The 24,260-nt window shown below is 42.0% G+C and overlaps 2 protein-coding genes across 8 annotated transcripts in view; one reads left to right on the top strand and one right to left on the bottom strand.

Annotated features, from left to right (window-relative positions):
• lmbrd1 (LMBR1 domain containing 1) overlaps window positions 1–4,904 on the top strand; it is a 60,761-nt gene extending 55,857 nt beyond the window's left edge. Inside the window, exons 15-16 of the mRNA XM_037123728.1 lie at window positions 2,833–2,924; window positions 3,405–4,904. Of these exons, the coding sequence (XP_036979623.1) occupies window positions 2,833–2,924; window positions 3,405–3,515 (203 nt within the window). The 3' untranslated portion in view covers window positions 3,516–4,904. The remainder of the gene's footprint in view (window positions 1–2,832; window positions 2,925–3,404) is intronic.
• A 6,501-nt stretch (window positions 4,905–11,405) lies between these two features.
• adgrb3 (adhesion G protein-coupled receptor B3) overlaps window positions 11,406–24,260 on the bottom strand; it is a 122,003-nt gene continuing 109,148 nt past the window's right edge. For 5 of the 7 annotated variants that reach the window (XM_037124911.1, XM_037124912.1, XM_037124915.1 and 2 more), the window contains 11 exons: window positions 22,939–23,008; window positions 22,453–22,519; window positions 20,231–20,334; window positions 19,776–19,874; window positions 19,269–19,440; window positions 18,224–18,319; window positions 17,294–17,333; window positions 14,916–15,586; window positions 14,772–14,807; window positions 13,803–13,907; window positions 11,406–12,472 (listed from right to left, as the gene is read on the bottom strand). In XM_037124911.1, the coding sequence (XP_036980806.1) occupies window positions 12,284–12,472; window positions 13,803–13,907; window positions 14,772–14,807; window positions 14,916–15,586; window positions 17,294–17,333; window positions 18,224–18,319; window positions 19,269–19,440; window positions 19,776–19,874; window positions 20,231–20,334; window positions 22,453–22,519; window positions 22,939–23,008 (1,649 nt within the window). In that variant the 3' untranslated portion in view covers window positions 11,406–12,283. The remainder of the gene's footprint in view (window positions 12,473–13,802; window positions 13,908–14,771; window positions 14,808–14,915; window positions 15,587–17,293; window positions 17,334–18,223; window positions 18,320–19,268; window positions 19,441–19,775; window positions 19,875–20,230; window positions 20,335–22,452; window positions 22,520–22,938; window positions 23,009–24,260) is intronic. The other 2 variants (XM_037124913.1, XM_037124914.1) reach the window with 1 other exon arrangement.

The following is a 24,260-nucleotide window of genomic DNA, read 5'->3' as shown; positions in this document are numbered from 1 at the left end:
GGAGAAAGTTTTCAAAAAGACTGTCTTTTATTGAATAAATTCTGAACCAGACTGAGTTATTGCATTGGACCTCGATGTCACGCCGCTCAGTAAAACTCTGATTGCACTGTTCATGGGGTTCAAGTCAGTGTGAAGAGCTGTGTAAGAAACAGTGTGATAGGAGCAGCGCAGCGGGGTTAGCGTCAATGCTCCAGATGGCTCTCTAACATAGCCAGACAGTGCGCTTCGTCTTCACTTAAGCTTTGTGGACTTCCTTTCTTGTCTTGCTTTTTGGAATTAAGCAATTATTATTAGGATTATATTGAACTGTTTTTCCTTTTTTTGCTTCAGTGTGCATGGCTGAGCTAATTAATACATGTGATCTGAAGGGAAGCTTTCCCCCCCCTTCCCTTCCCCCCTTTAAAAAAAAACAAAACAAAAAAAAACAATCAGAGCACCGAGGAGAGACCCAGACACTGCACGCATATCATTGGCACTTTCCACAATCGACGTCACCAGCGTTTCCCATGCCTGCCAATACCCATTCAAGCACATAAAGGGGAATGACTCAGCCTAAGAATTCTTTTTATTATTCCTGCCGTCTCCACCAGTCAGATCAATAGCAGTATCAGTTCTGTCAGGAGCTGGAGAGCTCAGACTCAAAAGGTGATGTCACCGGCATAAAGTGCAGAAAGCATTTGGGCTTCATCAGCAATAAATGCGTTCAATTCTTCAAGTTTTAGGTTTTGATGTGTTTGTGTTTGCTACGTCAATACCAATTGAGCTGTCCTTGGTCACAGCAACTAAATATCATTTTGAGAACATAACAGAATCGAGTTATGCTTACCTTTAGCAAGGTAAAAGGTAAAGTAAATTTGAGCCTGAAGTAGATTACTGCATACCGTGTAACATTACATTATTTTATTTTTTTTTTACTCTTTTGAAGAAGCTCTTTTCCTAATATGCTCTCAGGCCTCACATGTTCAGTAGCAGTGCTTTGATATCATCAACAACAACAACAAAAAGAAAAAAAAGAACCAAAATTCCAAACGTGTTTTTGGTAAATTAGTAAGTACGCGGCTGCCTGGTGGATCAGGTTCGCTTGCAAGGAATACTCTTCGGACATTTCGCGAGTGGGCTTTTCCATCCTCGGTATGGCGAGCACATCGCAGGTAAACAGACATGTTCTCTTGGCTGGTTTATTCATGACTGTGGCTGCACTTAGTTGTAGGATATCAAAGGCTCATACAAAGACAGACGGAGAGACTTCAGCAAGACATCAATCAGAATACGACCACTGACATTAAGTAAAAGCAACAATGAGATATCTTCCTCATATTTGAAGTTGAGTCAAACATATACATACAAGTTCTTCCTCAGATCCCCTTTGATGATAAGATCATCATTTTCTACTTGCTCACTTCCAATAACAATCCGGAGAGCCACCGGAGGGTCCCGAACGGAGTTGCGTACTCCGTACCTCATCAGGGAATCGGGGTTACATGCATAACCCATAACCCACGGTCGACTGTCTTCACAATTTGTTGGTGTCTTGTTGCGTGTCAGTACTTTACCTTTTGCCTTTCCGATGTGTAACACTTGGTATATTTGGCGCAAGACTCTATTAAATGTTGCATCACGGCAGTTTTATCCGTTGGTTAAGCCGTATTCACACTGACAGTGACATGGCTTTCCTCTTTTCAGAAGACCGGTTGTCTTTTCTGGTTACGGTGACAAAATTGCCTCAGGGACTGCTCCGTGTAGTAATAGCAGCCTGCTTTTTGGCTCTTAAGTGAGCAAAAGCCCCTTAATAACAATGATGTTATAGCAAGCGCTCCTTCTGCGTGAATATGAACATCAGGGCGGCACGCGGGCCTGGGAGCCAGCGCTGTTTCCTCACAGGAAGAAAGTTCAGTTGTCGATTCCCGTCTGGGGCCCGAGTCTGTATGAAGTTTTCATGTTCTTCCTGTGTTTCCGTGGGTTTTACTCAAAGCTTGTAGGGGGTTTTCTGCGAGTGCTCTGCTTTCCCCTACCATCACAAGCATATTTTAGGTTAAGTCTCCGGTGTCCTTGACCGACGCCTGATGATAGTTCACTTCACAGAGAGGTTACCTCTCATACTTCTCTAAAGACCAAAAACTGCTGTCTCCTCAGGCTACATATCTGTCTTTTCCCCTCTCTCAAGTCCTCCTCTTCCCAGGCCACAATATTCTTCTTGTAGCTTCCGGCCTTATTAATCATTTTGGAGGAGAAATGTGTTTCCTATGACTATTCCTTTTAGTGATTCTGTATCGATTAATACAGAAACTGAAATAAGTTTTATAAGAACGCATTCCTCTTAAGGAATAGCTCAGAAAGTGAACCTTGATAATATTTTGGGCTGATATGTTTTGCCAAGGCCAAGAATGAGCCTCCACAACAATAATTTGAAATCTGCTTTTTGGGTAAGGACTGACCTTTAACACCACTTCTCAGACAGCAAGAGATCTCGACTTGAGGCTGGAATCCAAAGTGGTGCTCAACAAACATAGACATAGGCAACGTACGTACAGTGCAGAGGAGCGTCCTCCGCACTGCGAAGGCAAACGGCCTCTCATTTTTTCCACTGTGTTTTAAAGACCAGTTTACTTTTTTTTCTGTTTTTCTCAGTAACAACACATTTTGCTACGCTTTAAACTTTGTAAATTCCACTCGGCTGCAGATCAATTCAATGTTTTCTCCTTTCAAAGACATGATGGATGTCACAATCAAAAGAAAAACGATACTTGCCTGTATTTTTGTGTTAACTTGTGTACTTTTTATGAACAGAAAGCTTTATCGGGATGTTTTTGTGTTTCTCTCTATCCCTTCCAGACCAGTGCATCGTGACAAGATCCTATCTTTTCCTCCACAAGTTCTGGTTCTTCAGCACAATCTACTACTTTGGTAACTGGGCCTTCATCGGGGTGAGTCTGAGGATGCGGAGAGAAAGTGTCATCGTCCCGATAAGTAGAGTCAAAATCCCAGTAGAACGTTCTTTTTTATGTGTTCGGGCTGTAAAAACAGCTCACACAGGCTTGAGATTCCTCTCATTCTTTTGGCGGCGATGAACAACGAAACTGTGTAAATTGTTATTTTGTATCTTTGGAGCAACAAAACATTCACAGAAACAACATCTATAAAACATTTAATTTAGTTCAAAAGCAGTTCAAGAGTGTTTGCACCCGGGACGAGTGCAAGAGCAGAAGCACATAATTTAATTTCTACTCAGAAAAAGGTTACTGGAAAATGATTTTCCAAGAATGCACAGCTAATCTCCTCAGCGGAAAAAAACACATTTAATAGCCTCCTTCCCGGTGCTGTGGATGCATTTTATCGATCAAATGGACCTTACGAAATATTTTCTAATGCGAGCTTTGCTTATTATTTTCATTTTTTTTTCTTAGGCTTTCCTCATTGGGCTGGCGGTGTCCTGCTGCAGGGGGAAGAAGTCTGTGATTGAAGGAGAGGTGGAGGCCGATGACTCAGACTTGAGCGATGATGAATATGTGCACTGAGACGATGGATTTTCCAACCATAACTTTAAGGGACTAGAAAGTACAATTTCATAAGAGAAATAGAAATAATGAATGTGAGTAATTTGTCCTCATTTAATTTATTGCTTTTAAGGAGTAATTGCGGTGAATTCCTGCCTTGTTTCGGGTTGACACATGCCTCCCCCTTAATGAGACCGCTCAGACTGATTGTCGTGTCTTTTCCTCCAGTCAATGTTATTGATGACTTTGGGATTCTGGGAGCGTCCTCCAACTCAATCCTACCTTGAGAATTCACTTATCAACAGTTTGAAACTGACACAAATTGGTCATTTTTCTGCTGGAGGAGACAGAGTCATGTGCTGCTCCCCAACTTTAAGCTTTATTATGAGAGGAAGTTTGGACACAAACTTAGTTTGTTTTTTTTTGTTTTTGAAACCCTCTAAGCACTTTCTAGACCCTTTAAAGGTTATTTTGTGACAGAATCGAGAGCTGGTTGACCTTCATTTACCTTTTAAGTGAAACGCTATTAAGACAGTTGAGCCTACACAAACTGTTCTGCTTGCTTGTTTTCTGAAAAAGGTAATTGGTATAAAAAAATAATGATTTCTGAGCGCTGACAGCGCTAACATTTTCAAAGTTATTTTTTTTAGCTTGTTTTTGTCTGAGGTTAACTAGTTCTAGGGGCATTGCTGCTTCCCCCCCTATGTTTAGGTACCTGCAGTTTCAGACCATCATTATTTAAGCAAACGTTACTGTATCGGCGTACCTGCACTGTGTTTGAAATGTAAAGGACCAACTGCGGCTGGTGTTCTCAGTTATTCTTGGTTTTAAATGAAATGGGTTCAGCCGCTTTTTGCTCTCTGTGTCGGAAGAGCATGAGAAAACTATATTAATCAAAGAAATGGATGTGACTTTTCTTTTAATTAAGCAGTACTTGTTGTTTTGCAGTGCTGCGGAGTTGATCAACAGCAGGCGTGTTACATAGAACTATTAATGACTTTCTCTGCTGTGTTTGATTTGCTGTCAGTGTATTAAGTGTCAAAATAAATACACACTGTTGATTTAATTAACAACCCGACACAATATTATGATGGATGACTACTTTTTTTTAATTTGGAGACTAAATGTTTGTGCTTCATGAATGCACAGTGACACGATGGGCACATGGTACTCTATATATATCTATATATATATTTATATATATTTATATATATTTATATATATTTATATATATATATATATAGATATATATGCGCTCCCCTAAATTTTGAAAATCAGCCTGAATCTCGTTTTTTTTCTTTGAGATCTAATTAGTGATCACGAACCAGCAGCTGTTGTGGACGTTGTGTCTATATTTCATTATGCCTGTATTCAAAGAAATAAAACAACACGATGATGACATGTCATTCACACTGTTTGAAGTGAGTCAGTTCAGCAGTTCTGCTTCATCGTGCCCAGTGTTTGAGTCTGTGTTTCTGCAGTTCTGGACAGTTTGCAGCCATTTTTCATGACCTGTCCCTTCCTCCTGTCAGTTCCCTTCCTAAACATCTGATCGTTTCTCTTCCTGCTGTCTATAAAATGTGGTTGCTATTGAGTCTTTTCTCATGAAGTCACTCTCTCGAAAACACGCTTTGTGATGAAGACACAAACTCAATGAACCAGCCTTTAATTCTGTGTTCCTTACCGTATTTATCTTCATTAATCCCTGACTGTAATGAGCGCTTTGACAAACTATTACCGCACTGTGGTCAGATTTGGCAAAATCTATTAAGGAGCCGCAAAGCACATAACCTCCATCTGTAATTCTGTGCGCGAGCAAGTGTATTATGCCGTTTAAGGCTCAGGTTTTGACACTTAAACAAGTTTTAGAGCAATAAGGACACGTATCAAATGAAAGTGACAGTCAAATACATCCGCTCCTGGATTAGCATATTACCACTCGGCGCCCGCCTCGGATGGATTTGCATGAAATTTTGAGTGCGTGTCCAATTAAGAGTTTGTGGTGTGCATACCTTGTCACAACCATTGTGCGAGCCTGCTTTGAGTAAAAGCCATTATGTGATGTGCCACCCCCACATGCACTAATAAACCATATGAGCCTTGAGCCAAAAATCATGGAGCCCCGGAAACTGCAGCGGAGAGGATGATCAACATGTCAGATCAGAGGGTTTCTCACTGCTCAGAGAGCAACTTCGTCTTGTCACGGCCCTTATTCAAAAGCCAGTCTTGTCTCATTTTCCTGCTCCTTCGGGCATCGCTTTTTAGGTCGTCTCTTGCAAGTTTGTTTGGGAACAATGAAGGCACTTTTAATGAAAAAAACGACATAAGTTTGGGGGGGAAAAAATAAAACAAATATTTTTTGCAGGGAGCCACATTATAGTAAGATCAGCCCAAGGGCCGTTCATAACATGAATTTGATTTGGACGCAGTTTATGCAGAACTGTTTCATCTGTATTGGTGAACATGATCAAATTTGATCCTACTACATCCTAGAACTGAAATGTTTATGCAAAGTCAGTTTGTACCCGTATGAAGAAGGTTCAGTGTGTAGGATTTAGGGGGAAGGCCCTGCTGAAAGAAGTGGAATCTAATTTTCACAATTGTGGTGCATAATCGCCTAAAACGAAGAATCGTTGTGTTCACCTTTGAATGAGCCTTTTATATCTACAGAGGGAGCGGGGCCTCCTCCAGAAAGAGTCCGCCATGACGCTCTGCTGTGTTTCTACAGTAGCCCAGAATGGCCAAAATAAATACAGGCTTTAGAGACGTTGTGAGCAGCCACCATAAGGGAGGGACAAGTTATTTCCAGTCTGCAGCTTTGCCGTTTGAAGCCACTAAATCCTTGCAGTGATAGAATGTAACTGAGTACCTCTCCCACAGAAAACACTGCTCCTAAAATGCCTCGTCGGTGGCGCCACCTTTAATTTTTCTGAATTTGTGACATCACGTTATATTGCAAAGTTGCACAGTTGCATAAATGAATGCCTAGCAGCTTGTTTGGTACTCAATAATTAATTTAACACAGCTGCTCTGTTGTTATCAGCGCTGCTGGCTCAGGCGTGTGCGAGCCAACCAATCAGAGTAGAGTGGGTATTTGGGGGTTAAAACTGATTTCGGTTTCAGACCGAGGGGAATACAGCGCTGCAGCACTGGACAGTATGAGAAGATTATGTTTTTGTTTTTTTTTCTGAAGATTAAAGCATGTAAACATATTTTAGTAGTAATAGAACAAAATACAAATAAAGTTATGAACCAGAAAAAAAAGGATAATACATCTCTTTTAAGTCTCAATTACTAGTTATTCATTCAATGCAAGGTTTTTGCTTTTACTCAAGTATAATTTTTGGGTACTTTCTACAACATTGAAACCTACAGACTGGACCTTTTAATATTGATTTGATTGTCTTGTGTTTACACGGATGAAACATACAGGGATGTAGTGAAGCCAGACTCCGACCGATGTGTGACCCCGCAACATGTCCAGGTCTCATTGTCTCCCAACGTCGCATCGCACCAGACCATTCTGCCAATTATCAGTCAACAAAAGAGAAAAAAAATAATTCCCTGTCCTTCATTCCATCTGGTTATTTATAATGCAACTTGAGGTGGCATTTTAAAAAAAAATTAAAAAATGTATTGAAGGAACTGCCCGCTGTAGATAAAAGGACTGTTTTGAAATAAGGCAGAGATGATGGTGTGGACTACTCCAGATACCAAGAGGAATTACACAACAGTGTCAGGGGCCTCTGTACCCATCATCTATCTTCCTGCTCCACAGGATGAAAGACCACACTGTATTATACAGTGCATGGTAAGTACCTGCTGTGAGGAGCCTCGCAAAGTTTTCGTGGAGGAACTTTTTTCCCCCTCCTTTTCCAGCTCAGCTACCTTGAAAAGTACAGTTTTACAGTTCATTACAGTTTCTTTAACTTATTTCATCAAACTCCCTGCTGGTCGTCTCCGAGTTGCTTGATATTTTTTTGCTTAGCTCCACAGAAATATTTAGATCCCATTCAAATGTACAGCTCAGACGTCATTAGCCTGTAGTTATTTAGTCTTAAACCTATGCTAGCTGTCATTTTATGGATTCACGTTAATCATTGTGTTTTCTTGTGATAACGGATCCCGTTATCTCAGTGAACCAAAAGCTGACCTCATGCTCTGCTCCGTGGGATCAGTTTGGGAGTTTCAAATCAAACCATGTTAACTATTAAAGAACTTCTGCCGAGGTTGTTCTTCCCCGGTCGACCACATTCACGTGGCAGCCATTTTCCTCTCCCTCCTCTCCAGCCAGGTTGCAAGTCATAAGAAAGTAGGGAATCTGACACATTATTGCAATAGAGACAGCGGAAAGGTGAAATCTGGAGGGACATGGGACCACATCTCAAAGTAAAACAACACTTTTGATGACCAATTAGCTAACAGCTAACATTAGCATTCAGGCACTTCCTTGCTAACGGCATTGTTTGATATTGTTACATAATGCGATAGGAAAAGCGTAAGTATGGATTCTCAAATGTCAACGAACATCTAAGAAATGTTTGTTTAAGCGTTGAGGTGAAACGCGTTGGGTGACTCAAACAGAAACGTTAGCTCGTGGGTTGTCAAAAATGTCGTTTTTACCTCCAGATTTCTGCTCCCCATCTTCTGTTTACTTGCTGATCAGTCAGGAAGCGATGAAATGCTGACATTTTTTCAGATTCCCAGAATTTAAACAACTTACCACCTGGAACACAGCTGTGCAACAATATCCCAGCATCCTGAGCCTGACGCTTCGGGAATCTAGCGACTCCACATGAGGGTACTTACTTTCAAGCCACTTACTGTAAGGGCTTACTTACAGTGGTCAACAGAAATGAATCATTGATCTCTAACCCTAACCCTTCATACAGTACATCTGTTCCATAAAGCTTCCGTTACACAGCAGCTCTTGACTTTCATACCAACCGAAGTGATGATTCCCTGGGACGAAGAAGTCAGGATCAGCCAAAGTTACAACAAAAGTAGGATTGAAAAACTCGCGGCATTTATCGTTTTGCCAGCACTTTTCCTCTCGTCATGATGCCCTCCACAGTCTACAATATCTGCCGGAGTGCCTCTTGTGATTTTTGAATCTTTTCCCCCCCGGGGCTTTAACTCCTCTGACAGGCCCTTGATAGATCAACAGTTTGCCTCACCCCTCTGGGGAGGAAAGTGACGCAGGATCAATGTGATTATGTTGATTCAGTGTTTGCAGCCCCTCGGCAGGTTAACCTCCCTGCTCTCCTGGTGCCCGCGGGAGTTGCCACTCACTCCCAAACGGAAGACACGTCCCAGCTTTCACTCAGTAACGGCGTCAGACATATAGACATGTTTTACAGCATGATCTGGGATTCAAATCTTAAACATTCTCATGAAATAGCAGTAAGATGTGATTATTGGAAGGAAAGTGAAGCATCTGTGTGCTGAATGATGCCCAAACGTTTTTTTTATATTTCAGCCCCATTAAAGGATGGCAGGAGGGTGTTGACGCAGGCAGAGTCTGATGGAACATTAGTCATTTTTCGTCTGGAGACTTATCCGCAGGCCAGCAGAGTTAAAGGTGGGAATGTTTTTCACCTCAGCACACTGCTCAGTTTTGTTAGAGGAAACCAACAAACAAAACAAAACAAAACAAAAAAAAACCTGAACTGTGCTGCATGACGCCAGCAGAATTTAGAGAACAGACACTCAGAAAGCCTCTTCTCTGAGGATCTTTTGACACATGTAGAACAGAGGAATGATCACAAACAGTATATTAAGACAAATATTAAAACAGGGCCCTCGCAGTTAGTTTGAGCGGTTAAAGTGTATCATGCCGCTGCTGCTGCTGAGTCACTACGTGCTCGGCGCGCTCGTCTGACACTGACATAATTCACCCGGTCGAGCTGATGAACAACTCTGAACCCAGATCCCCACATTTGAATACCATTAGGTCATATGGGGCACATAAATTACCTCCAGAGGCAACGAAACCAATCCGTTCTCATCGCTCTCACCGGTAAAAAAAAAAGAAAGAAAATCCGCCTGACAGCCGCTGCGCGCCATCGAGTCAACGAGTTTTGCGAGAGGGAAAACGTGCTGGAACAGCTGCACGACTCGTGAATACATGAAAGACTGTTTTGGGGTAGCTCGCGTCATGCAGCTTTTCGTGAGGTGACCATGGCTATTTAAAGAACGGTGATGGCAGAAGTGCATCTTGAAGAGCCTAACAGGCTCTTCTCCAAGCGTTCAGACACGATGAGGTAACAATAATCCACTGCCGTTAAAAGAGGACATTACCTTTGAACAGTTTTGAAATCCTGACATCGATACAAATACTATTGTGTACCCTATTGTGAGCCCTTACACCTCAAAGGTGCAATGTGTATGCATTTTAGATTAAAACATTCAAAAGTGTACAAAATATGACATTTACATTCGTGTTGTGTTGCAGAGATATCCACTGAACTTGGCATGTTAACCAACAAACCTTTGCATTTCCTGTCTGGTAACACCACCCCGAGCTCCCAGTCTGGACCGCTGGCTGCACGGCTAACCGAGCTAACTAGCTAACAGCAGCTATAGTTGAGCCCTCAGAATGAGATCCAGGCTTTGGAGACAGTTTTTAAAGGAGCCAAGCGGTGTAATTATCGTGGTCACGTCACGCGCTGTGGCCCAAAAAGAATTCTGAGCATCTTTTATAGGAGTGAACAGGACGCCGTCTCCAAAACTGAACCCAGGTCTCTTGATGGCTACAGTTAGCAGCAGTTAGCGATCTTTCTGGCGATATGCTGCCCCCTATTTGTTTGGATGACCTTTAACGGGTGGCTAGTTGTTACATATTGCACACTTGGACGTGCAGTTTCCCATCACTCCCTGAAAATGTCTACCATAAAGTTAATTTGTCTCATCTGTTACAAGCTGTGGGGTTTTTGTTTAAAGACGGATGCTGCAGCAGGATGAGAGGCGGCTCACTGACGTCGGCACATTAATGAAAAAAAATAAATCTCTAACAGGCAGCAGCGGTACAGTATATAATTAACCTGATTATGCATGGTAGTCCAAATTGAAATGCACTGTTAATTTCAAACATTCCCGTCTAGACCGAGCACTACGCGTAATCAACTTAATTTATGTTGTGAGGACATCAGAGCACAGCTGAGAAACCTCATTAATGCGAGCCTGCCTTTATTGTCAGCTTCCTCCTTTTTTTTCCCCCCTCGTCATCACTCTTCACTGATGCTGCAGATCCAAGTCACTCCTCCTCCTCCTCCTCTTCGTCCGTCTCTTCCCCAGCTTCCCAGAGGAGGCTCTCATACCGATGCACTCATCGCCAGAAGTGTCAGCCGTGCCGCAGACCACCGGACAGGACAAACAAGATTCTCCCTCTAAGCCCTCGCACCCTCTTCCCATTTGTGCTCTGGCCGGGCCCCGGAAAATCTTCCCTGATCTTATCAGGTGAACCTTCTGGAGGCACAGAAAACCTATTACGAGTTTGAATGTTTCCTATCCAAATTCAGAAATCAGATACAGGGGGTGGATTTATGAGGTGAGTCAGGAGACTCTCTGGTGCTCACCTCCAGTTAAATGGAAGGTTTAAATCACAAAAAGGGAATGACTAATCTGAGCTATGAATCATCAGTTTCTGAACGGAACTGTTTGGGTAATCCAGTCTGCACTGAGCTCAACCGGAGATTGGATGTCAAACCAGAGTCCATGCAATTATTTTTCTCTGGTTTTAAGAGAAGTGGGACGAGCACAATTTTTTTCTGAATTACCTGGCTAACACTCTGGCGGGGATGGCTGTTTGTTTATACTCAGTCACATGTCCATCATCTAAATTTCACACATTCACATGTTCTCTTCACAGACTCCACAACCAACAAAACCACATAAACTTGACACAACCTCTGAAGCAGTACGAACATATTTCCTCTTTTATTTACATTCCTTTTCAAATGTTAACATTTTTCGCTATAACTTTTTGATCAGGTTGGCATTTGTTCTCATTAAAATAAATTGGCACAAGTAAAACATATGTAGACAAAAGTTTATTTACACCATACAACATTTTTGTTTTTAAATATTTTATACAGAGCTGCAGATGAGAGAGCTTGCTGGGATCCTTCAAGCAGATTCTGCAGTATTAAAGTTGTGAAATATATTATTTATATAAAAGTGAGTATTATCTTTATTGCATTTAAAGCAATGAAGAATGTAGCTTGACAAACATTCATTTTAATATGACAGAAAAAATCCTCTTTGCCTCCCATGTTTTATATTATAAAGTAAAAAGTGTAGTAATGGCCAAACAGACTGTTATAAACTTTTTAAAAACCTGCATAAATATATACATTGTGCTCCCGGGTCCAGTTTTAGGAAATCAAAACTGGACCCAATGAAGCTGGGACGACATGGCATGTCATTTTGCTTTGTGAGGTTTCATCTAGAGAGATCACCTTTTTTAGCCAATTCCAACAGATAATTTGAAACACATGATGGTAAATATTGTACACCAGGCTGCCCCACACTAAGTACACTAGTGAGAATACAAAAAGTAACACTGATGTTTTTTTCCCTTTTTTTTTTTTTCTTTTTTTCCTCTCTCCTCAGTCCTTATATTGTATTGGCACATAATGTCCCTGCCACACTCGTATTATCCAGATATGTATGCCAAGGCTGTTAGAAAAGTCTGTTGCTTTATTCAGTGCAAAATACATCCCCCTCCGCCTCCTCCTCCTGCTCCTCCTTTTTTTCCTAGTTTGCATTTTCTCTCCTTCTTCACCCTCCTAGACCTCCGTCTGGAAGTCTCCCTCCTGGACATCTAAGGGTAAGTTGACACACTTTTCCCACTCTGCGGGCGTCATCTCCAGTGAGTCCTTGGTGTCAGATTCTAGTACATTCATAGTGGCGTAATTCTGGTACTCACAGGCTGGATTGTAGCTCTCCCATGGGTTCTTGGTTGGCATTGTCTTGTCCTGTGAACATTGCCAGCAGGGCGCGATATTAATGGCATGACATCCTCTGCGGCTAAACTTGTTATATTTGCAAAGAATAAAAACACTCAGTTCATGTCAGAAAGGGCATTATATGAATTCCTACCCATCGCTAATTGAAAATAATGGATTAATGCTGTGGAAAGCATCAAATAACAAAAGGGTAATGGTAGTGTATTAAATGTGACCATGCTTACACTATTATCATGGAGTCGTAGCAGAACTGTTTTTTTTTTTTTTTTGTTTCCCCAAGCTCAGAAACTGGTGCATTACATAGGCTTCACGTGCGAGCCATTCATCTGAATGCGCTCTCATCGACAGTCCCCAAGACACTATCGCACGCAAGGCGAAGAAGCCGCTCCCATTCAGGGACTATTAAAATGGATACTAATGTCTGCAGCTAGATCTGCAGCAGATTCATTTGGGAGAAAGAAAAAGGAAAAAAAAAACAAAAAAGAAAAGGGGGGGAGGGGGAGTGAGAATGTACTGTAATATCGTTTCTATACACAAGAACTTGCACTGGTAACTAAGCAACGGGCCTCAAATTACATCGTGCTGTAGGGGTGACTGAAATGTGAGTGAAAAAAAAAGGCTAACATGCAGCCAAACAGCCTTCTTTGGCTGACATTGTCTAATAGTCTGGCTGTGTTTGGTCACCAGCCCAATTTTCTGTTTGCTGCATTCAACACGGTAAACATCGCTGCTTGTCTGAGAGAGATGGATAAAAGCTCGACATCCCCCCATTGTCTAACAGCTCCAGCCGGGTGTGGAGACAAGACGCTGGGACTTCGGATTTGTGGCGAGGTCGAGAGGAATGCTCACGACTCTCCCGAAAGGGAGAGACGCCCCCCCCCTCCCCGACACAGGTGCAGTGAGAGAAGAGAGCGAACTTAAGGGAATACTTGTATAGATGTTGATAGATTAAAAAATCTGCCATGCATTAATGGAAAAAATGATGGGGTTGCTAAGTAGATAAATGTGCATGTAAATAAAAGTGCATTCATGGCCTTGCATTGGAATGGATGCACTCTGTTGCGTTACCAAAGGTCTTTCTTCCCTGAGACTGGCCTTGTGGAGAAAATGCTTCCGTGCTTTTAAAGGGGCAGCACCCTCACTCGCCCCCCCGCCAGCTGCTGGCAGGCCACTCTATGTATAGGGAGGCTCACTTCCACATGAATACCTCAGCTACGTAGCTGCTCATTTGCACAATCACACATTATGTGCCCTGCACCCGGATGTCTGAATAGGGTTATTTGGATGTTGCTCTCTTTTAATTGGCTAACCGCCACCCCCCTGGTTTCCTGTTACTCACCATGCTGCCCATATTTGGTATGTCTCGAAATCGGTCCAGGGTTTGAAATTTCTGATTCAGTTCCTGGAACAGCTCCATGTGTCTTTTCCTGGTGTGCATGACTTTCTGCAATGGCAAGGGTTTTTTCTTTGGTATTGACAGCCAATAATGGAAATGCATCTTCTTCTCCACCCCCTCCAACTCTGATCAATTTGTTAGTGTCATGGTAGTTGACTTAAAGGCCAGGTCTGAAACAAATCTACTCGTCCCTGCATATATACACATAAGTGACTGCCAAAATAAAGGAAACACCAAGATAATTAAAGTTTGGGTGATACAACACTATTTAGATTTGTAGCAGTTGGAGTATCTGGATTAAACATAATTCTTAAGTGACAAATTGCCTCGTTTAGAGTTTTGCTGGCGCAAGGGGAAATCCTTATAATCAAACCTTGGCACCAATCCTCCATTTTAAGAGTTGGTGCGCATCAAACAAAATGCACGCCACGCTAAAACAGCTGCCAGGAGCCTCGTGTTTCCTTTACTTCGAAAGCGTGTACAATATATATGCAGCAAAGCCGGATTTAACAATGCAAAGGAAATGCTAAAACCTGCCGAAGGGGGTTTTGCAAGCCAATATAATCATAGTTGAAACCAGTGGTAAAAAAATCAGATGTGAAATGTGCAAATGACTTTAAAAGCATACATTTTGGAAAATCAGCGTATAGCTAATGGATGGAGGAGATGGAGGAGGACAGAATGTAGATGAGGACTGTTGCCCTGTTTGTCAGTTGACAGCCTTGCTTTTACCTTAACGACACAGCAAGTCAATAAATCTCATTGAGTCAAGGCTGTGTAACTCTAATAAGCTTAAGAGGCACAACAAGTACTAATAAATCAAATGACAAACACAACCGCAAAAAATGGCTTTTTTTCTGCATAAAAAAAGCTAGATGCATGTTCTGTGGACGGAGACGAGTTTGTACGTACCTCGAAGTCCAGATCAGAATATCGCGACTTTCGTCTCTGTGAAAATAAAACACGAAGGGGTTACTAAGAAGATCCGTACACAACAACATGTATGGTTTATTTCAGCTCTGTGTCCTCGGTGCTTCTCCACAGGAGGATAAGTACCTCTAAGGAGCTCATAGATATTGTCGACCCTGTCTCACTCCTAGAAAGCCCCGCGGATTCCTCCATCTCGGCGAGGAAGTTCTTAACAGCCGTGCGAGGTTCAAAGGGCAGGTTTTGCATCTGCTCCGGAGCACTCGGATATTGCTGCTCCAGGTTCACATTCATGTGGTCCATGCCTGACGGGCTGATGTTGAAGTCCGGACTCATCTTGTAATGCATCAGCCTCTCATGCGGCAGCGTATCCATAGTGATGTTCATCTTGTCCTCTTTCAGGAGGGTGGACGTGTTACACGACCCTGCTGCCGCGGAGGCACGGGGCATGACTATGTAGTCTGTCTCCATCATCTGGCCCTGCCCCGGGTGGCCCTCCATGTCGTGGCCGGCCATGTCGTGGTCGCTCTGGCGCATGGCGTCGTCGGTGCACAGGTAAACAGTGCGGCGCATGTCCACGGTGCTGTCAGCCATGCACTGCTCCTTCAGGTCACCCACACCCATCGTCATGTGCAGAGCCGAAGGCTGCTGGATAATCACTTTGGAGATGATGTTGCCAGGCAGCGTGGAGTAGTTGAGGCCCTCGGGGGCCTTCTCATCCTCCTCGTCATTGAGGGAAATGCGGGAGAGGGTGCCTGTTATGGTGGCAGCGCGACAAGAGCCCATGTCTTTGTGGAGTGCTGCAGGGCAAAGTGATACAAGGATTAGGTGGAATTTCTCAGTAATGAAAGTGGTGTCACAGTTTGAGATTATCCAACGTATGAGCAGAAGAACAAGAGAAATCAAATCAATGTGAGTCAATTCACAGGGGGTTTTGTGCTGCGGAGGAGAAAGTGTACTAACAGGTATTACTTTGTAATATGTCACATGTTCTGAGAAACAGACGGTACCTATTAAAATAGACTAAAATCTACTGTTATTTTCATTATCAATGAGTCTGTGATCGTTTACATGATTCATCGATTATTTAGTCTATAAAATGACAAAAAAAGCTTTTCAATATTATCTACAGTTTAAAGTGACAACCTCAAATTGATTCTTTTGTCAGAATAACAGTCCAAAATCTCAGACTCAAAATTAATTACCAAAAATGACAAAGAATAGCAAATCCTGACATTTACGACGCTCGAACAAGAAAGCGTTTGACATTTTTGTATGAAAAACTGAAACGATTAATTAGTTATCAAAATACTTTTGAATCGGGCTTTTAATTGTCTATCGATCAACTATTTCATAATCCATGTATTGTTGCAGCTTTAATGTAGACAGAGTGAATGTGAACACCCTGCCGTCCCCACTGAGCATTTTTATCTTTTCATCGTGAGTTGTGTTCACAAAATGCCTGCAAGGAGATCACAAAGACATCTAATGCTCGCCTTTCTGTCTGAAACTGTCCTAGTGTGGTATTCACACTGAAGAACTTCTCAGATCACAGTGCACTCTCATATACTGAGGGGATGACACAGCACAATCCAACTTCAACGGCCAAGAATAATCCCTGTTTGTAAACTCAAACTCTGCGAGCCCCGAGAATTATCTGTAAAGTGCACTTCTCCCCGACTGCACGTCTCCTTCAGACTGGATCCGGTCATGATTTATGAATGACACCTGTGCTCGGCCCTTTTTGTATCGGGTATGTCCACTTTAGCTTTACAAAACCGCACAGAATGAAGCGACTTGGGTCACAAGAGCCAGACAGCCCTCTTTTTGTCTCTTAACAAGCTGTGTTTCGGGGAGCTCTGAATAATGGTCAGCGTGGTTATTCCCAGCAGATCCATTTAACTCGTGCTCTCCATTGGTTTGGAAGGAGCTGGAGAGAGGCGAGGCTCACGCTGGATGCCACCACTAGTTACATGCAGGATGAATTGCACCATCTCCGAGGGACATTTATTCACTATTGTTTTATTAAATCATACACTCGTCTGGCAGCAATTACTGTGGCTCAAAAGCAGTGAAGATGCAGGAATCAAGATGGGATATTACCTCCCCACTTAGCTGCGGGAGAAAAATGCTCTCAAAATGAGACCCATAGCACCTACACACTTATTCCATGACAGTCTCGACATGTTAATGAAAAACATAATTACAAAGTGCAACTGGCAGAAGACGGGGAAAAGCTGCCATTATTCACATTTATTGCTGTAAATCCGAAAAAAATTGAACGAATATCCAACAGCTCTCTTTGTACTGTTTTGTTCTCAGATTTAAGTCAGTGTTTTGGTAACTGTGAAAAACCTCCTGTGGGGATTGTTGGTTGTTATGTAACCTCAGCTATTTTTTACTGTCTAACCTCTTTTGGGTTTTTTTTTGTTGTTGTTTTTTTTTTTTTTAACATGCCAGGCAAGGAGAATCTAGTTAACGAGAGAGAGCGACCATCTGTTCTTTACCTGATCGGCAGGCGATGTCCACGTCTTTCTCGAAGTCAGTCTACGGAAGGAGGACAGACAAATGGTCAGTGTTGCTAAAAAAAATAAAAGCTGTTAAAAATAATGAGGCCATTTCCGGTCTTTAAAAAAAAAGAGGAAAAAAAAAAAGATCTAGAGCTATTCTCATCTGTAAAAAAGCTAGCTGCAACATTAGGATCAATAGTATTTTTTATCTTTTATACCCGATTCTTTAGAAAACTGCAGAGCGCTCATTTTCACCCTAACAATACATCAATAAAACACCTATGTAGGAAAAAAAAAATGCAACTGCAGCAGCTGGGAAGTCTTCTGCGCTCTCTTCTAATGACTGTTATCGAACCAGGACGCCCATGACACCATTCTACTATCGTGAAAAGTATATCCGTCGGAGGGGTGTTAGAGTACTAATGGCAGATCATTGCCATGATGTGCCAGTGGCGGGGTCGCATTGGATGAAGAGACTGGTTTCCCATTCAAAGAGGTCAGGCGGGGGAACAGTCTTCTATTACCATGTGAGAGGAAATGAGAAAGGGGCTGCATGGCAAACAGTAAGTTCAATCAAACGGAAATAAAGGATTGCGCTTGGAGCCTAAGAGAACCAAAGGGAACCAATGCAATTTGTCAGAGGGCCAAGTGTCCACGCTGCATGTAATTGCAGCCTCCCGAAAAAAGCGTCGCGTGGAAAATTATTAACCTATGGGAAACAATGCCTTATGTTTTAGATGCCAAATTAAACCGAATAATATGGAAAATGAAAATAAAACAGCGAGAGGAGCGCAAGTTAAATTAAGGTCAATGGAGAACACAGAGGTTTGCATATGTATTATAAATAACCAGCGAACACTGTCTGCTTAAATTATAGAGCATCTAATGCTCACAGATAATTGGGGGGGGGGGTTAAACTGCACCTACCATTATCTGAGCGTGCCCATTCGGGAAGGTTCCTGTTGCATCACCGCTGATCGGGTCTTGGCAGTTTCTGAGCCGGCATCTGAAGGCGTCTTGGACCTGGAGACAGAGGCCGTCTGGTTTCCATCATGTCCACAACACAATAATAATGACATTGCATGTTTTTTAAATAAAGTTTGCTTTTGTTATTATGTCACGGCCCCTGTCAAGTCTGTAAAGATTAAAACCTCCGCCCAGGGTGTCTGTTTGTTGGTTGGTTGGTTTGGCAAGACGACTACACAAAAACTACTGAGCAGATTTCCATGAAACTTGGTTGAAAGATGGGTCTCGGCCCAAAATAGACCCCATTAACATTTGGTGTTGATCCAGATAAAGGGATGGATCCAAGAATGTCTCACTTTCTTTAAGATTGCCAGATAGGGATTTTGACATTTTTGTTAATTTCTCAGGAGATCATACACGGATCTTGATGAAAACATTCATGTATTTGGGTGCCTGGGATTTCTGAGTGTGTACATTATGATGTAGATCCACAAAAAGATATACATTTAAATATGTTTAATTTGATATTGGATTAATTAAAAGGGACGGTTCGGCCTTGGCAGAGGTATGCATGAAAGTAAATGAATGAATGAATGAATGAATGAATGAGAAGAAAACAAAAACTGACCAAAAAACTGTGGGCTGATATTTTACCTTGTTATAGCTACCCTTTTTACATAGCATATTCTAATAGGCAACCCTTTCACTACCAGGTTCAACCCATACAAAAATAAGACAAAACCAAATGTTTCATATTCAAAATGAACACTATTGCAGAGTAAACAACACATTCCTCTGTCACAACTGTTCCAAAAGTTATGTCCTTGGCCTGTTTTCCCTTCCCTTCAAGTTCATACCGTCTTTCTCTAATTCCAAACAACCTCTGAATACAATTGGGAAGTGACTTAATTTGTTTCGGGCAAATCTACTCCCCGCATCTCTGAAATTAAAAAAAAATAATAATAAAGGAATGAATAAAGAAAGGTGACTTCGAATCACCCCCTACCTCTCTCCGTAGGACACAGTGCACCATCACAATGACGAAACCCTGCAGTGAGTCGAAGACGGCAAAGAGGATCTGAAAGAGGATGGAGCGCTTGTCCGTCATGGCGAGCACTGCAGACATCCAGGTCAAAGCCAGCAGAGGTAGGACGACACAGGAACTCCACAGGGACGCCCTGAGAGGAGGGAGGAAGGAAGGGTCGTGTAGCGGAAATAAAAGCAAGCAAATCGTTGTAGATAAGTAACACTTCAATAGGGTAACATCTACATCAGGAGCTTTATTTGTCACCCCTGAAGTAACAGCAGGGATTTCATGTTCTTGCTAGTAGTAATGTAAGTCTACAGTAAAAGACCCCTGTACTGATCTGATGCTCTGTGGGTGTGATTGGGACATCAGTTTACACTGCAGTGGACTGCGCTACGGTCTATACTGTGGAGGTGGACACGCTGTACATGCAGAGACTCCCCGTAGCACCGACTTATTGATTCAAAGACACTGACAAGCACTTACATTGCATTGCTAGCTGTAGTTGCTGATAAAGCAGTTGTTGATACAACACCACATTTGGCACACTTGAGAGTTAATCCTGTATGCGGCTCACTCATCTGTCTGTGGGACACAGAGACAACAGCATGACAAACAACGCTAACAGCCACTAGTCCGACTTTAAATTCCCCCCCCCCCCCCCCCAGTCATATTAGCAGCAGCAGAGGCAGCCAGCGCGTGGGCGTTTAAAAATGATTTTCATCTTGGACTGATTCTGCCAAAGAAAGTACTGAGCCACGTCGCTCCCGAGAGAGATCTGACCTCTTTATGTTTATGCCTCTAATTTTCCTTTTCAACAGTGAGGGGGGAAAAAAAGGAGGTCTGAATCTCCATATGTATACGAAAATCAAAGCATGTTTATACTTTTGCAAGAAGTTAAGAAGAAGAAATGTTAGGAAATAGAAAATGGAGGTACTAACAAGGACGTGCTGTCATACCCTGCTCGATGCTTCAGCTTCTTGTCCAGTATGCCATCTCTGGACACTAACTTATTAAAGACCAAGATACCGATCACCATGTTCACCTGTCGACGGGAAAGGAAATAGGGATATTAGTTATCGTTTTAAAATCGGCTGCAACAATATTATTTCAAAACCACCGTCAAAGCAGACACAAGGAGCTTTCCTCTGTTGTTGATTGTGGCGGCCCCTTTGGACAAGACAGGTACGAGCACCAGTCTTGATCTGACCAGTGTGTGCACTTGTTTAGGGAACAAGTGACCACATTTCATTTTGAAGCACAGCTGGTTGTACGATGCATAGCAATGAAGTAATGTATCCATTTGTGGCCGTATATGATTAATAACTGTAAAATGACGATTAAAACAGCCAGTCTTCTCGCTGATGATTCTATTTGAATGTGTTTCGTCATACAGAGGCATCTTCTTGAATAGATACATAGGTAGTAGATAATTTAATGTCATTATCCTGCAGGCGTTTTTCTCCCCCCACCCCCCCTTTTTTCCATCTATGCTGAGCTTTGACCTCTAGCTTCTATTGTTTGCTCATCTCTTTGACATTTCAGCCAGTGGATGAGGCATGCCCTGGATACTTCACCCGGCACAACAGCCTCAAGAAAAGATCTGCTTGACAAGAAACACTTGTCTCCTCAAAGGCACCTTCTCCTATTATTAGCAGCGCCTAATAGAAAACAGAGGGAGATTTACAGGAGCTGGGATGCAAATTCTTTAAAACATTTCAACTGCTGCTATTTTAAATCCCCCTTGCTGAGATAAAGAGCTCATCAGTAATTCACACCAATTCATTTGGGAACTTTTTTTTTTTTTTTTTTTTAAATCCAATAAGCTTTGTTACCGGGAAACATTTAATTCAGATTCTACAGTATCAATACAGTGATAAAGGCAGTGTGGCGTTCTTTTCTCTGCCACTCTTTGAAGAGATTAGCGGGTGTTCCTCGGAGTTTCATCACAAAGTGAAAACCGCAGAACAGCGAGACGTCAAGTCAAGCTAAGGCGTTTAGTCACTTTTTAAAAGAAGAAATATCTGAAAATCGCTTTATTTCAAATCCCACCACAGAACAGAGGTTTGTCAATGCAGACTGTGACTCAGAAGTCGCTGTCCTCTGTCCCTCTGACACACACTCAGAATGATTTGCATAATCACATTCTTTGTGTAATTTTCTCTGTACAGCAGTGTAAATACAAGATGATTAAAATACCCCAGTATATTAGATTTTTGAACAACTCTAACGCATGAATACTTTATAACCTCAAAGCTACACGGAGCACCATTATGGTAAACGAAAGGGAATTACTTGAGCACATTGCCTGATGGGACGCTCATTAGTTTGACTTTGAAACCAGAGTGTTCCTCCTGTTAGGCGTTTTCACAGCAACGTTTTGTTGAGTTTCAGCACAGTGCAGTTGTCCCACATCAGTACCATGCCATCAGTAACACTCAGTTGTGGTTTGTCTTTTATTTAGAAACAAGCCTCAAAATGTAGATTTTTGTTATTATAATAATTATTTATACGCATGCATGTATATATATATATATATATATATATATATACATCCATCTAGACTGTGTTGGTGTGAATTTTTGAGATAACGTCTATAGAGATGTCTGCTTACCCTCAAATATAATGGAACCAGTTGTCACTCCTGGGGTAGCTCAAAGTGCCCAAAATCCATTTGAAAATATCAACAGCAATGTCTTTTGCCAAAAATCATCGCATGCTGTCACCCGTGAACGATGCACACTCCCCTCCGTGTGGTGATACAGTTGGCGGGTGTAGTTCGGAAGAAAGAAAATAGTTCCTACAGATGAAACTGCTCACAACAAGGTCTGTGGATTGTCATGAGTATCTGGGTCATGATTTCTGGGAAGAGACGCTGCTGTTAAGTCTTTCAAATGTATTTCTTGGTGCTTTGAGCGCCACAAACCGAGTGACATCTAGTTGCATTGTATTTAAAGAAGATGGTCATCTCTGCAGTCAATATTTCAGAAACTCTGCAAACCACATCAAACCAATCTAGGTGGATACGTAGCACTACAAGTAAAGACAATACAAACACCTGCACATTTTTTTCAAACACTGGCTTTGCTGTTGTAAATCTACATTTCCCTCATTTTCTCGGCATATAAAAGTTAAAGGCAGACATCTGATTCCTGAAACGTACCAGAACAACAGCAGCTGCGGGTCCAACAAAGGCGTACAGGAGCCCACCCTCCAAAGACAGCCAACAGCTGCAGGGGAAAAAACAGCAAAACACAGTTAACTCCCACCAAAGACATTAACATCCAAGTTAATGGCGCACACCGGCATACAATTGTATTTCCCCCAATTGTCAGGGGAGAAGTGCCATATGCTGTGACTCTATTTCCAAAGTTTCACAGGATAATAAAATGCTAAAGAGATTTTAAGCAGTGTTTATGCGTCTGGTATCCAGCAGGGATACAACTCACATAAAATTGGGGTCTTGCTGTGCTATTTTGAAATTTGATTGGGTTCAGGGGACTGTGTTTATGGCACTGTTTAGGATAAGTAAGCCACTGCAGAAGCACTTAATCATTACTTTTAAGTGTTACAACGGACCCACTGCATGTGTGTGTACTGAATAATGAATACAGATTTTTTTTTTTTAAATAAAAGAAGTCAAACTCACTATAAGGGTGTCCCATAGCCCTTTGTTTTGGTGAATCCCATAGAAACAGCAACCACTAAGGCCGGTAATCCTTGAAAAGAGAGAAACAATCAATAGTTATCCGAGCAGTTCCTGTCAGAACGGAGAGTATGATCCCACTTCAGTGCAGAAGAAGAAGTCGGCCTCTGTGCCTCGCAGTCATTAAACAAAGTGCAGCTACAGTCACTCCATTAGAAGCTACAGAATGAGACTATACAATCATCCGAGAGTATATGATCAACTACAGTGTATGCATTTCAGTATTTCAGTCAACATACTGTGCAGTATTCCATTAAGAGGCGGAGGAGAACAGACTGTACTGTGCTTTGACAAAATGGCAGCAGTGCATCCAGTCCAGAAAATCATGTCGTGAAATCTCATCACTGTACTGTAAGAAATCCCCCCCCACCACCTCCACACCTCTTCTATGATTTTTTTTCTTCTTCTTCTTTTTTTTTTCTTATTTTGCTGTATGGCTCCTCATTATAGATTGGTGTAATGGATTCAGCTCCTTACTACTGTGTGCTCAGAATATTAACGCCCTTTTCCTCTTGGAACGGCGCAGGCAGGTGCTATTGATGTAATCAGTTTCCTGGAGGCACGAGGCGAGGACCCCGTGGCCATCCAGTGCCTCTCCGCAGTGCTGAAGAGGTAAAGAGTGCCGAGTGTATACAAGCATGTCATGAATCACCGCGCGTTCAACAGTCTGGCGGCGACGCAGCACTTCAAACAGGCTGAATTAAGAGACAACAGGTACTGTGTGCTGCCTTTCAGAAATCAGTTTTCGAAAATTGTTCTGTTTGAATGCAGGCGGTAATCTGTAGAGGATTAGTTTAATTTCATTCTCAAATCCTTACATGTAATAAATGGCATCCAGATTATGTGAGGCACTTTGATTGTCATACAACAATACCCCGTTGTCTTATTTTATCATCAGATTGTGTCTTATGGCGTTTTTGGGGGAGAATCTATGTGACTGTAGAACAGCCTTTGTCCATTTTTTTGCAGCAAGCAGTGGCACTGCAATGACTAAGAGAGCCCTGTTTGTTGCTAGGTAACAAGAAGAATGAGTGTGGGCTCTTTCATAATCAAATTGATTTTTTTTTTAAAGCAGAGATTTCTAGTAGTCTGTAAGAAAGAACCCTTTAGATGAGTATTCATACTGACATATATCAAATGAAGTGAAAATCGAAATCTTTCAGATTTTGATGCAGATATTTCAGACTGCCTGTGTTTACCAACATATATATAATTGTCATTATTATATATATATATATATATTTTTTTTTTTTTGGAATGTGACA

Source organism: Acanthopagrus latus, chromosome 15, assembly GCF_904848185.1.
Source record: "Acanthopagrus latus isolate v.2019 chromosome 15, fAcaLat1.1, whole genome shotgun sequence".
Taxonomy (NCBI): domain Eukaryota; kingdom Metazoa; phylum Chordata; class Actinopteri; order Spariformes; family Sparidae; genus Acanthopagrus; species Acanthopagrus latus.
The sequence above is the reverse complement of the archived record's forward strand: the minus strand, read 5'-3'. Positions and strand labels throughout refer to the sequence as shown.